This window comes from Meleagris gallopavo, chromosome 11 (genome assembly GCF_000146605.3).
Source record: "Meleagris gallopavo isolate NT-WF06-2002-E0010 breed Aviagen turkey brand Nicholas breeding stock chromosome 11, Turkey_5.1, whole genome shotgun sequence".
Taxonomy (NCBI): domain Eukaryota; kingdom Metazoa; phylum Chordata; class Aves; order Galliformes; family Phasianidae; genus Meleagris; species Meleagris gallopavo.
The window spans coordinates 3,309,937-3,324,652 of record NC_015021.2 but is presented as its reverse complement, the minus strand read 5'-3'; the positions used below and the strand labels follow the sequence as shown (position 1 = coordinate 3,324,652).

Genomic DNA, 14,716 nt, shown 5'->3' with positions numbered 1-14,716 from the left:
AGCCTAAACCATATTCAGGAAGTGCCCTGGTTTCAGCTGGGATGTGCATAAAAGCCTTCATTTAGTTAAAAGTCAACCTTCAGAAACTTACAGCTTAATAAAAGTGTGAATCTCAGAACAAGTTTGCGGTTTTTTTGCTCAGTAGAAACAAAAGAACAAACAAATTGAAAATAAAAAAAAAATCCCTCTAATGACCCTTTGGTTCTTTCTGCAACAGTTTCACACCCAGAGACGTAAGTTGATCAACCACTGCAAAGTTTAATTATTCCCCATAACATATTTGCTTTTAGAAAATTCTTCCTGAAGAAGGTCTGGTTTTTGTTTTCCCCTTAAATAACATTTTTCAAACAAACACTTACAAGCTCGAGGTAAAATTATTTAGTGGAGAATTAAAGCAGAGCAAACTATAATAATTTTGGTCAACTAATGCACTGCTTGCCAATTTGCACTGCGTATGTGATAGCCAGCATAACCCTTTTTCCTAATATTTTTCTGAGGATGTTTAGTATGTTCTAAGATACTTCATATTAAAAGAGAAAACAGCTGGGAAATACAGAATTCCAGTTGTTACTACAAGCTAAATTCTTCTGCCTTGGCTCCTATACAATAAACCTTTTATTCATGTGATTACATACTAGTTTTCTGATGTGATGTGAACAGTATGCAAATGGACAGGACACAGAGAATGCATAACTCATATTCCAACCATTTCCACTACCCATTATAGGGTAATAAATTAAAATATGTTTATTATCCAAATCTAGTACTAAAACTATTTGTTTCTATCCACATTTGGGTATGGTGTAAATTGCTATAGTGTGTGATAGTTTCACAAACATGCTGCAGCTTATCTTGTGGGATGAGGAAGAATTACAGCCCTTCTTTGCAATAGGGGAAGTGAAGCTTTGGGAAATAAACACGTGTTTTTAGTACTGTATAGCACAACTGCTCTAACATTTAAGACAGAGAAATTCCATATTATCTGGTAAGAAATAGGGCTCAGGTAGATTCAGATAGAAGAGGAAATTGAACCTTGCCTCCAAACCTGATATGAAAACCATAATCACTGAGATCCTCAGTATAAAATGCCCTCCTTCCTCTGTTCTGTGCTTCTTTTCCTTTAATTTTGAGCACCTGCAAATTATTTATTTGGTGAGGAGAGCCAAAAACATTGGTTTTTATAGTGATAGATATTGAATAGGGTTCATTTCAAATTATTTTTGTTTTGCTTTTGTACATCTTCAGTGGAGAAGCATCAGTCAATCTCATAGTATCTACTGAGGTCACTGTCATTTCCAAACTATGAGGGTGATATCCAAATCAAGTTTTCATTCTTTTTTCGTCCCTTGGAAAAGTTTTAAACTTCAGCCACATGACTCTTAATATTTTTAGAAGAATTGAATCCTTTCCATTTATAATGAAATATCAAAGTTTTATCCTTATTTAAGATTGAAATGCATGAATCATTTAATTTGGGATGGGGTTTTTTGGCCTACTTTTCATCTCTGAGACTCCACAAATAATCAGTTCAGAGATACAATTTTGGCTTTGTACTAATGAAGTTTACAAATTATCAGGTAAAATTACAGAAAGAAAGATAAAAATAAGAGAATTACAAATGAGAGAGAAGACACTGTAACTGCAGAGTAAAATCAATGATAAAGAAAAAACACCTGGTAATTGAAGAAAAAACATGAATTTAAAAAAAGCCAGGCTCTGTTCAGTGGTGCCCAGTGCCAGGACGAGAGGCACTGTGTACAAACTGACACAGGATGTTTCCTCTGAACACCAGGAAGTGCTTCTGAGCTGTGTAGTAATAAAGCACTCAGACGGGGACCAGAGAGGCTGTGGGATCTCATTGGAGATCCCTGCCCTGGGTGGTCTTGCAAACAGAGCCTGGAGCAGATGGACTCAAAGCTCCAGCCATTATGTGGTTTTGTGTGATTCTGTGAAAAAGAACTGTAGGACAACAACTTTTCTTCACAGAAAGTGAAAGAAAATCTGAATACATGAAATATGATGAAACTAGCTTAGTAGGAAACTGAATTGTTTGCCGAGTGAAAGTGATTACAAAACATTGTAGACTGAAGCAACAGTGCCTCCTTAGAAATAGTCATTCTGTTATAAGCTACAGCTCTGAAATTACCAATAGTACAGACATCTAGGTATTTATTTCAAGTATTTGATCAATACTTGATTTGGAATGAATACTCTATATCTTAGTTTGCCCAAAATCTTAATAACTAACTAACTAACTAACTAAATAAATAAATAAATAAATAAACAGATAGATAGATAAAAATCAGTGAGATTGTGAGAAAGAATAGTGAGGAAAATATTATCTTCTTGTACGAAGAAGCAGAACCATTTTTTTCTTGATAGATTGAATATGAGAGCTCTTTTAGAATTCTTCCCTCCTGCACAGCACAATACTGCAGCTTTAGGCCAGGACAGAAATCTTCCGTGAGGATTAACTATTAAGAGTAATACAATTTCTGCTGCTTTCCTGGCTTGAGCAATGAAAACATGCAAAGAGCAGACATGGTATAAAGGAAATTCTACTGCTTTTTATTCAGTTTGATAGGTTTGGGGTTTTTAATTCTTTAAATTCTATGTTATCCAACCTTTGCTTTTCCACATACTTCTGGTTACCTACAGGATGAAGGTGAGTTCAGGGCTTAAACCTTGAAATCCTTATGCATTGTTCCCTGCTCAGGAGGTACTCCAGCACTCTGAGGGCCACAGAGGTGATCAGAAGACTGGGGACTTCCCCTATGGGCACAGGTTAAGAGAGCTGAGGCTCTTCAGTCTGGCGAAGAGAATGCTCCTAAGAGGACTTTATAGCAGCCTTCCATTAACTGAAGGGGGCCTCCAGGAAAGCTGGGAGGGGCTTTTTATAAGGGCATGTAGCAACACGATGAAGGGAAACAGCCTTAAACTGAAGAGGGTGGATTTAGACTAACCATTATGAAGAAATTCTTTACTGTGAGGATGGCAAGACACTTGCACGAGTTGCCCAGTGAGGCTGTGGATGCCCCCTCCCCAGAGGCGTTCAAGGCCAGGCTGGACAGGTCTGTGAACAACCTGGTCTAGTGGGAGGTGTCCCTGCCTATAGCAGGGGGCTGGAACTAGATGATCTGAAGGGTCCCTTCCAACCAGGAAGCTGTAACTTCCAACCTAAATCATTCCATGATTTTCTTGAAAAAATGTAATACCACCTTCTATGTTGCCTACACTTAAAAGTGGGAAAGTGGAAAGATCTTTTATAAACTTCTAAGGAGTAGTGAAGGTTGCTATATCATTCTTTTAGTGACAGTTTTTCCAGCTAAAACTACAAAGACCAAATATGATTTTTAGGTTTCAGATTGTGTTTCGGAATGAAAATTTATGAACGCAGACTAAGTTTTACAACAAAATCTGAGCAAATTGGCAGAGCCTGAGCTTTGCAGACATTTGTGCATTTACAGCTGGAGCAAGCACAGTGCAGTGATGCAACCGTAACATTAAAAATAAGACAGGGCAGCTTTAAGACAGAAACAGGAAGCTGTAACTAGAATCCAGCTGAATTCTGAGCTGGGGCACTTTACCGTGAGGCTGCAAATCAAGCAGATGTGCTTGCTGTGAATTGCTACAGTGTCTGGACTTTTTTATACCAAAGGTGATAACACCTTCCTTCTTCTGTGATTTTTTTTCATTCTTTTATATTGTGTGTGTTCTCTGTAAAGGGAATGAAATGGAGAAGTTGAAGAAATATGCATTGCTGAAAGATGAAGATCAGTTTTATCATGAGGGAGCTGTGGAGTTGCTAGTCTTTAACTTTCTGCTCATTCTTACAATATTAACAATTTGGTTGTTTAAAAACCACCGCTTCCGCTTTCTGCATGAAACTGGAGGAGCTATGGTTTATGGTGAGTATAAATTCAAGTGCTGGTTTGACATAGGAGTAGTTGCATATTTGTAACCGGGCACTTAGATCAAGTGCTGACAAAGCTCAGAAAACATGCTGAATGAAGTGTCATCAGCCCCTTAAATGTGCAGTAAAATAAGAATGTAATATCATCTCTTGTGCAGTAGTACAGGTTGACTTGTTGAGTGAATACCATGGGCTGTTTAACCTCAAGATGTGCAGGTTACGTTCCTATACATGCAGACTGCCACTGAATGACACTTCCTAAGTCAGAGAATTTACTATTTCTCAAAGTACAAATGCCCGCAGTTAAAGAAATGATTTAACATGCCTATTTTACACGCTAGTTTTGTATAACATTCAAAGTTTTAGACTAAGAAGCTTTATTAATCCACCCAGTTATCTGAAGTTTGTTTTTTCCCCCACAGTTCTTTAGAAAAGCAGACTACAAAGAATGCCTCTCTTGAGCAATCTCTGAATGCTGTCATTGTACTGTAATTTCAATTTGCCTGTCAAATTCTAATCTTCTTTTATGCTGTTTTGCAATATTGTGCATCAGTTTCATGTGAAATCTTCTGCACTGACCACCAATAATAATTACTCACTAGTTGTATAGTCTTTGTGTATAAGAACAACTTATTATGCCATTCTCTCTTGCTACCATTTCATTTTTCTCATGTTTGATTTTCGATTCTGTAGCCATATGACACACATGCAATGTATAATTGTCAAAATGGAAGAAAAAGATGGAAATTATAGCTCTATAGAGACCTCATCTTGACTCATCTTAATCCCAGATTGACTCATTCTTTGCACGTTAAATACTTCAGCAGTGTGATACCAAAACCAGTTTTGTTAAAGCTGCACTTCTGAAGAATATTTGCATCATACCGCATGCAAACACTGCAATATTTTCATTGCAATCAACTTGTAGACTATGGCAGGTGAACTAATCAACTTGTAAACTACTATTGTTGTAATTGCATGAGTGACTTGTATAACAGCTTTTCCCCGCTGTTGTAGTTTCCCATGTGCAGCTGATGACATTTGCTGAAAGCTGATAAAAAAGAGAGAAATACAAATGGAGCAATATGACATTAGACAAATAAGATAGGATTTAGAGTTTTATCTTCTTCCACTTTGCTATCTGCTCTAGCTCCATTTTGCTGCCTGCCCAAAACACAATCTACACATCATGAAGATAACCAGCTCCTGATATTCTTTGGATCAATAAAGAGATCAGTGCTCCAGCAAGACAGAGTTTTTGAATTATTAAAACAGTCATGAACTAAGGAAATGATCCTCATGGTTGCAAGTAAGCTATTTAGACTTGCATTATTTATGATGACCTTTAAACATGGAAACATTTTCATTCATAGAATCTAGAAAGCTGATCATGTCCCTTCTATTCTTCAAAATTTTGAATATGGGTTTGGGTATCTTCAGCATTATGAAACTGTGATCATGAAAATAAAGTGGAATTTCTGAGGTAATGATAGAGATGTTAGATGAGCTGACAGCAACTCCAGGAGAAAAATCAGTTCAGGAAATCATCATAGCACCAAGTACTGACAGTCAGGTAAATCCTGTCCTACTCTCAGTGCAGCTAAGCCTGAGTCACTTTGCTATAGCTGATCTTCTCCTATACAATTTCTGTCTTTATTATCAGAAGTTATCTTTTATGTATGTTTTGCATTATAATACATCTGCCCTGCAGCTTGCTTTACTGTAGCCCATTGAGCTGTTTCCTAGATATGTGAATGACAGTACAAGAAGCCAACAGTTTTTCTTCAAGTGACAGAATATTGCCACTTATTTGCAGACTGTGTCCTACAGTATGATGGACAGGTCTGCATTCCTTATCAAGGCAGCATGCCATCAGAGGTATAGTGGTGGAAGGCATGGGGAAAGTGAAATACGAGGAAGACCAGGAGGAAAGAATAGAGACATAAACAGGAATTTTTAAATTTTCTGTAAAATGCTGAACAGACTCAACTTAAACACTAAGAATGTACTGATAGTACATTCTGTTTAAAGTATACATACAGTTTTCCCCCTGCATAAACTTCCTAGGTAAATGCATCCTTAGGCTGAACAGTTTCAACAAAAAACAACTTGAAAATAGTCTATTTAGAAACATTAAAAATTGAAAATAATTAATTTCTTAATCAAATCAGTGTTTCTACATTAAATATAGCTGCTCCATTTACACCAATAACCTTTCAATATTTACCAAAAAATAAAAAAAAGCACCTTAGTTTAAGCTTATGCATGGGTGTTGTTTTTTTTTTGTTCAAATACTGTTTACCTGTAGATATAGTGTATGCAGTTATTTCATGGTGTTTAGCTCTTTAAATTACTAACACTCTCAAGTTCTTCTGTTTCAGCACCAAATAAAAAGTCAGTTACTCACAAAAAAACAAAGAATGCAGACTTACTGTTTTTTTGTTCACCACTTTGTTCTCCAGGATCTTGGGGGACAGGTTTCTCTGCATATTGTAGCTTGCTTTGACAGACCCTAAACAAGAGCCTCAACTTACTTTCTTGTTTCTGTATATCAAGGAGGCAGGTGAATATGAAAGAGTACTGTTGTGCTACCTTGCATAGAAGGAGCAAAATTAACATATTTAGATGGTAAGCACTATAGTAAGCACTTTCTCAAACACATTGAGAGTGTACACAGAAAATCAAATAAGGCTTCAAAAGAAATTGTGCATGAGCTTGTTAGTCATCTCATGTAGGGCTGAATTTCTCTAGATCACTAAATCATAAACCAGGTCTATTGCAAAATTCCCCATAGAACACATAATTCATAGCCCTTCATTTTAAGAGGGAATTATCCAGGCATAGTAAATGAAAAAAGTAGACTGTAAGCAGCCAAAGTTCTTATCCACCTCAAAATTTAGGAATCAGAGCTGAAGTGCAGGTGCTACCAGTTATGTGTAATTAACAGGTTAAAGCACTCTTGGAGGTAGGCAACCAAAATTAAACTTTACTAACAAAAACAAATCCAAAACATTATCCCATCAATATGGTGACATTATCTGTTAGTCTCATTGGCTCTACCAGTTAAAAACCATTCTCAGTGTGGATAGTTCTCACACTAGGGAATACAAATGAAGGTGAGGCTGGTAAAAGGTGCACCTGCTTTTAAAGCTGTGTTCCACAGAACTGGTTTATCAGACTGAAAGGAAATCATAATGACAAAGAACAGAACACAGTAGAACAGCACTTAGTAGAAAGAAATGGCACCATGTCAGAGGACTTTGAGCTGCTTCATGAAGCTTGGAAGGGATTGGAGGGCTGAGATTGGAGGTATAGCACTCCCTGCCCCAGTAGCTCAATTCCTCACAGGTATGCAGTGGGAATACTTGTTGAGCCTAGACTCTTCTGGAGGTTCCCTTAATGTTCTTATTTAAAGGGAAGCTGACCACACAAAGGCCTGGAAAAAAAAAAACAAAAAACAATCTTGTTTAGCTCAAGAATTTGGCATGGGTGACTTAGAAAATCCCTTCCAATACTCTTCCCTGGGATTAAGAACTTTTTTCTGCTTAGAGAATATGCAGAAGTTGGAAAAACTGCATTAAATTTGAAACATGGTTCAGGTCTTAGAAATTGTTAGCTTTTTTTTCATAGTAAAAAATGGTTACCATGGTATTTCCCAGAACCTTTTTTTCTTTAAACAAACAGTAAGAAATATTCTACACTATAGAAGCATGATTTCACAAAATCATGATTTCAGTTTGGAAGGTGGAGTAGAGGAAAGACAACTACATTATCCAGCTACTTAAAAATGAATTATTTATATTAATAATCTGGACTCCTGATTCTATCATTAAAGAGATATTATGTAATAATTTAAAGAAGAAAGTGCATTCCATAAATGATATACTTACTGAAATATAAAATATAATCTTCTCAGATTTTTAATTTACCAGCATTTTTATCTAGGGACTTTGGCCCAGTTATTATTACAGAAGGAACAATACTATTCCACCACTTAACTGATTCCTGCAGCATAATGTAATGCCACAACAATTGTCTTTGTCCAAACTTTCCGTAGAGAATTTGAAAACATTCTGAAACAGCCCATCATTATAGAGCCCATATATATTTTGTTCACATCTAAAGCATCATAGAATTGCTTTAAAAGCTAAAAGGACTTCAAAGCCTCACTGATGCCCTAAGAATATCGATTGTTAGAATGTGCTCTAATATAAATTCTCTAATATGTGTATGCTGTTGATGACACACCATTTCCCTGTACTTTCATTATTGTTTCATTGTTTTATTGCAGTGTATTATCCAAATCTGAACTCCATTGAGGATAAGGACTAAAACTGTAGAAGAAAATCCAAAGGCTGACTTGAATGCTAGTTGCAGAGAATTGATCAATACTGACTGAGAATTACAACTACTGTTGTCATATATTTAAAACAATCATTTTCTGCAAATTGATTTATTTATAATCAAGGGTCATCTTGCATGACTATGATCAACGAAGCATTTGTGTAGTAAATCAGATAATTTGTTTCCATTCCAGAAAATTCTTACAGAGGTAGCTTGAATCTGTCACTGGAGATAATGTCTTATAAGAATACAAAAAAAGAACGGTCCCTCTTGACTCCTAGTCTAAATTTGACACTAAATTTTAAAATATTTTTTCCCTGAAGCAATTTTGTTCAATTACATTACTGTAACAGAGAATAAATTATCAAACAGAATTTGGTTCAAAATACATGAACCAAAGAGATTCTCTGTTTTGTTGTTTTTTTTTTGAGGAATTCAGTCTTTTACTACAGCTAGATTTATTATCTGATTTACTACACAAATGCTTTGTATCTTCAAAAAGTCTTGACATTTTCTGCTGCATATCTAAACCCTGTTCCATCTAAAGTAGCTGACCATACTAAAAAACATAAATGCATGTACATACAAAATATGCAATACAGATGTCATTCTGTTGCATCATCAGTTCAGGAATCTGTCAGCTTGCATTGTGTCTATTCTAGAAGCCTGCAGTTCAGAGGTCTCTCTTAGTGAAAAATGTGAAAATAACTGACACCTGACCAGGGTTTATGACCACTTTGATTATCCACGGCATCCATGCCATTACATAATGAAACTTACCTTTCAGATTCCTATCCACTATTTCCCACAGTTAATCATCTCGGGTAATGTTATCTAGATAAATAACAGTTACTTCTGAAGTAATCACTCTAGCTCCCACTAGTGCCAAGAGAAAGAAAGAAATGTACCTCCATGAAAAAGTGTGTAAAACCACCAAGATCACAACTGATTTTTTTATGCTCGGCACTTCCAATATGCATTCATGCCCCTTCTCTCAATGTCTGTTGAAAGCACAGTATTTAAGCAAGTCAACTGCTATCACAGAATGATTCCAGCAACTGCATTGCAAGAATAGGAGTACAGCTGAGGACATGGCAAACCAAAATCAGTATTCTAATGAAATTACCGTTTTGAAAGAATATTTTATGGTCCTCCATGGAGTACTGAGTTAAGTGTACATGTGTGAAGGTAAACACTGAGAAAATAAGTCCTAGCTTTAGGAGAGCAAGAGCCTGGAAGTTCATTTTTCCCCAAGTCAGCAATTGTGGAGCATCAAATGCTTAAACTCACCTGAATCTCTTTTGTTTTGTTCTGTTTTTACTCTCCAGGCCTTGTAATGGGATTAATTATACGATATGCAACAAAAACATCAGATGTTGAAAACGGAACTGTTTATGAATGTGAAAAGCTGAAATCTGGGCCATCCAGTCTACTTATTAATATAACTAATCAGGTCTATGAATACCAATACAAAAGAGAGATCAATAATCACAATGTCAATGGTCACCAGGGCAATGCAATGCTTCAAAAGGTAAAAATGATTTTATTTTTGTTCTGAATTGTGTAAGATATTTCTTTTATTCATTTTATTTAGAGTCCTTTGCAATGTTGTATATTTTCCAATATGTAACACTTAAAATATTCTAATTATTTAGTATATTATTTCTCCACCTTTGCAGTATTTGCTTCTCTTGATAGTCTGTTCAAAGAAAGGACAGCAACTTGAGGAATTCATGAGTGCATAGAGACTTTCCAAAATCCCTCTAAAATTTTAAATTCAAAGACGTCGCATATACTCACATGCAGATCTTAAGCCCTTACAAATGTCTTTTACAATATTTCAATATATTATTTTGATTTTAACAAGTATCATTGTTTATCTACCAGAGTAATACATATTTTTGTATAGTAGCAGTTATATTTATACAAAGCTTTTAATTTATGCTTAGAATGCACACTGGGCATCTCAGCAGAATTTGGATTTAACTGCCTGCTCAAAGTCCTTGCCTCGTGTCCTGTCTGTAGTCGCTGCTAGCCTCCTAACAGTGTAAGAGAGAACTAGATTAGACACTGAAAACCGAGAGCTGTGGTGGGTGGAGACAGGAAAGTACTGTGGCAGTCACGCTAACCAGATTTTGCTGAGTCTTCATCCTTTTTCCTGCTAGTTGCGAGAGGTTTATCTTAGTTCAAGTGTTTAGTTTCCAAGTCTTATGTACTTATCTATTACATTTGAATGTTTTTGTCAAACTTGGTATACTGAAGCTGGCTCACAGGAGAGGTCTGAGCCTGCTAACATTTTCACTTTAAGAGGGCAAGTGCCTTATTAAAAAGAAAATAAGTAAAAAAGGAAAGGAGACATTTGACAGTATTTAGGAGACAAAGGCAATGCCTGGCAGCCTTCCTGGTTGGTAAAAGCACTGACATACAAAACAGAAAACACGATTGCACCATGCTCTGGTTTTTGTTCAACTGCAATTCCCTTTTGACTTCAGTATATGAGTTTATTACGTGCATTTATCAGAAATAACAGGCTGCCTGTGACTTACAAAGATATATTCTTCAATTCATTTTGAATGTAAAACATTCATTCAAGATTTCTGATGCTTATGGAAGAAATATTTTAACGTTTGCTGAATTAGTTCCAAAGTCAACAATTGAGTTTGCAAGTGAAGAGAATTCATTTTCTATCACCCGTTCCATGAAGTTAGCAGCACATTACGTGCTAGCAAGTTTTTTGTGAATTTTACATTCCTAAGCAAGCAGAATGGGAAAAAAAGCTGAGCTCTCACTTCCTGTTTATCAAATGAAGCTATCTGCTAGCAAGAAGACAGAAGTCATTTTCTGGCAGCTTTCACTCTTCCAAATCTAAATAATTGATCTAGTACTCTAGCCTTAAAATACCACTTTATCTGAACAAAGGAGCTGCAAGCCATTGCTGTAATTGTGTTCTGTCTCTTGTAAAGGTACCGAAGTAGCACAACTGCTGACAGAACAGTGAGCAGTACATAGGCTTATTAAAATATTACTTTCTTCTCGAGCTTTAAACAGCACTCTGTTTATTGAAAGTTACTTGAAGTGTGGTGACTAAAAGTTGTTCTTGGTCACTGTCTAGGCTTGAAATTGAAGGCAAACTTGGACAGTGTACTGACAGCTGCACTGCAGTTTCTAGCTGTGGTAGAAAAAAACAACTAGTGTTTCATGTATATGAAATAGTATTAGGTGAGGAATGCATTTTATGTGAACTCTGGATGATTTTCCAGTTTCATGACACTTAAGTATTTGCAATGGCATTCAGAAAAAAAAGAATGAGATAGGGTGACTGAAGAGTTTTCTGTTTTCTATGGTGTTTTGGTCTTTTTCTACCACTCTTAAGCAGTCTCCATTCACTTAGGGATAAGTTGGTTTGCCTGGGTTTTACACTAATTGCCCTTTTTATGCTAAGCATTGATCCCACACTACATCAGAAAAGAACAGGAAGATGGCGCTCTGAAGGTGAAGCTAGGTTGTTCTCTCTTAGTTTCTTGCTGAAGGACAATCCCAGAGCTTGCTACCAACTGGCAGAAATCAGTTTTCTCTATATGCAAGTAGAAAAGCACCAGGAAAAAGTGAAAAAGCTTTAAGTATTTCTTCTGTGGAGAATAAAATGAGGCTGAACATACTCTAGGCCAAAATCCTTACAAACACGATTTATTACAAAAAAAGATTGCTTGTCCTGCATTCATACTCTACGATACTCAGTTTAAATATTTCACCTTGTAGCTTTTGATAGATGGTATGCAGATTTCCCACTTAACTGAAAGAGGAAATAATGAACTAACTCTATAGCTCGTATGTATTGATATAGTTTCTCTGAAATTAAAGAATTTAATGTATTTTAAACTGGCTGAAATTTAGGCCTTGAAATCTTTCCAAAGGAAAAATAGCTACAGTGAAATGGGGAGAATGTTACTTTGGCTACTGACCTGCAAATGAATGATGTTCATACTGTTACAAGTAACAATCATGAATTAGCTTCTCAGGTAACGTTCATCTGACAGACTGCGCAAACATGAGTTTTCTCTGAAGTTTTTCAGACTTTTGCCTGTGTTGTGAAGCATTCTTACTTTCTTAAGTATCAAAAGTAAATTTTACAATATTCTTTTTATCAGTTAAAGATTTCGTTAATGACATAAGACAAAATAAGCAGAATCAACTCAGAAAATGGCCATTGACATTTGATATCAAATCTGTTGTCCAGGTATTGTAAAGAAATTGGACTACAGTCTATTTTCAGCACAGAAGCAAACTGTTAATAAGGAATAAAACAAATACAGCCTGCTGTGAAACACACTTAAAGCAGAGATTTTAATGCATATTTTTATGTGTTCACTGAAATTTAGTCATTAGTCTGTATACAACATTTGGCTAAGGGATTCTATCAGTGTTAATGTTTTTTTTTTTCAAATGGAGACACAGTATAGTGCTTTCAAGACCTAAGGAGCTTTTTTTTTTTTAATTGGTCACAGAAAAGATATATTGATCCAGCTTCCTTCTGACAATCTTTACTATAGCTCTAAGTAAAATTTATTACAATATTCATGAAAATCCAGCTGCTTGCAAATGACTGTAAAGTTTCCAATGATTGAATGATCTGAAGTAGACAGGCATTCTAATTTATGAGCGCATCTGATTCAATAAATCTCTGTGTGAGGTGATGCAGCTTCAGAGTCTGCGTAAATTACTTAGCAAGTTCCACAATTAGTTTAAACTCACCAAATTACAAAAGTAAAACCTTGGAATACATTTACTTAGAAACCATTTGGGGTCTTGTTTCATAGGTAACTGCACATATTTGAAATGATACTGCCAGGGGAATTTAAGTAACTTTAGTAGAAAACACTATCCTCACTCTGGATTTTGATGGCCATTATTTTGTACATGGTTTTAGAGAGCCAGCAAAATCATCAACTTAGTACCATCTTTGTAATGCTACTTCACCTGTCATTAAAGTAAGATTTATATAACACCTTTAAAGAGTGGGAAATCCCCTCCTTATTCCTATCGTGATATAGGTACAATATCCTAGGGAAACAAAAGCTACAGAAATTTGCAGAAACACTTTGTGTTTGGGTGCTGATCCCACATGTTTTGATGAAGACAATTCTGCTTATTCACATACAAAATACTGAGACTGAACTGGAGTGTGAGTCATTCTTAGACATCTAGGTTTAAGTCTTCTGAAATGTTGTACTTTCACATATAGCAACATTAGTATTGCCTTCGCTTCCAATTCACAAATACTTTTCTAGTAAAATTGACAGAATATCTGAAAGCAGATAACAGCATTTTAAATTGAAGTCTTCCATTCCTAAAGGCTTGTAATAGAGCTCAGTGTACAGCTTGGCTATGTACCCAAAAGAGAAGATTGCTGAGGTGAAGTTTCAACCCTGTTCTCTGCACAAAATTTAATTTCTCAGCCTCTTGGCTGTGGTAGAATTGGTCTAAGAAGCTCAGGAAACTGGGTCTCTTCAGAAGATTACTGGTGTCTCCCAAGTGCTTTTCTTTGTATTTTCTCTCTCTATTTCATGCCCCAAGGTGAATTGAGGTTACAAAAGATATGATCAGAAGAGCTCAGTGATAACTGGTCAGCATTACAAACAGTACTTCTGAACTATTCCTGCAGTGAATTTCCCATACAGCAGCTTCAGCTTTACACTGAGGAGGCAGTACAATAAATTCTTACTTCTTACAAAACAAAACAAAGGAGACAGATGTTGTCTGGTCCCTCACGCATAAGGAGGTTCCAAATGCATCTTAGGCAGGCTCCACTCAGAGAGGACCTGGGAATGGGGTTGTCACTACAGAGCAATATGAGTATAACAAACTCTGTAATGGAGTATGACCTGTTGTCCCGCAGTGGGATGGAGCAAGAATCACAAAGAGTGATCACAAAAAGTGACAGCCAGTAGCTCATCAAGCAACTTTAGCTAGCTCTGTTTGAAAAGAAGCGTTAATTTGGTTTGGGTAGTGCAGATCTTTTCTGTTGTCACTGCTGAGTAAGTGAGGAACTGACATACGACATGCATGAGTCTTTCCTGAAACAGTGCGAAAGTCCACATCTGAACCAGGAATTAAGCATGAGACTGTCCAGTTGGGCAGTACAATAGTGTAATGACAGTATCATAAGTAACACTACTTGTATATTTAAAATATTCATAACCAATTTCCTTCATTCAGATAGTATTTTATATATATATGAGCAGTAAGGAATTACACGTTAATATGTAAAACAGAACTCAGAACAACATTCTGTCTCCTTACCCTCTTTTTTGTCCTTTCTGGCAGATGACATTTGATCCTTCCATTTTCTTCAATATTTTGCTGCCACCTATTATATTTCATGCTGGATATAGTTTAAAGAAGGTAAGTGCCTCTGTCTTAAATTACAGAAATGGCTTAGTGTGACTGCTACTTTTTAGA

General features: G+C 36.1%; 1 protein-coding gene across 1 annotated transcript; it reads left to right on the top strand.

The window, feature by feature from the left end:
• Positions 1-3,559: 3,559 nt before the first annotated feature.
• On the top strand, positions 3,560-14,716 carry LOC100543880 (sodium/hydrogen exchanger 9-like). Its single transcript, XM_003209097.3, has 3 exons — positions 3,560-3,908; positions 9,586-9,788; positions 14,582-14,716. The coding sequence occupies exons 1-3, from the start codon at positions 3,734-3,736 to the stop codon at positions 14,699-14,701; spliced, it is 498 nt and encodes a 165-aa protein (XP_003209145.2). The 5' UTR covers positions 3,560-3,733; the 3' UTR covers positions 14,702-14,716.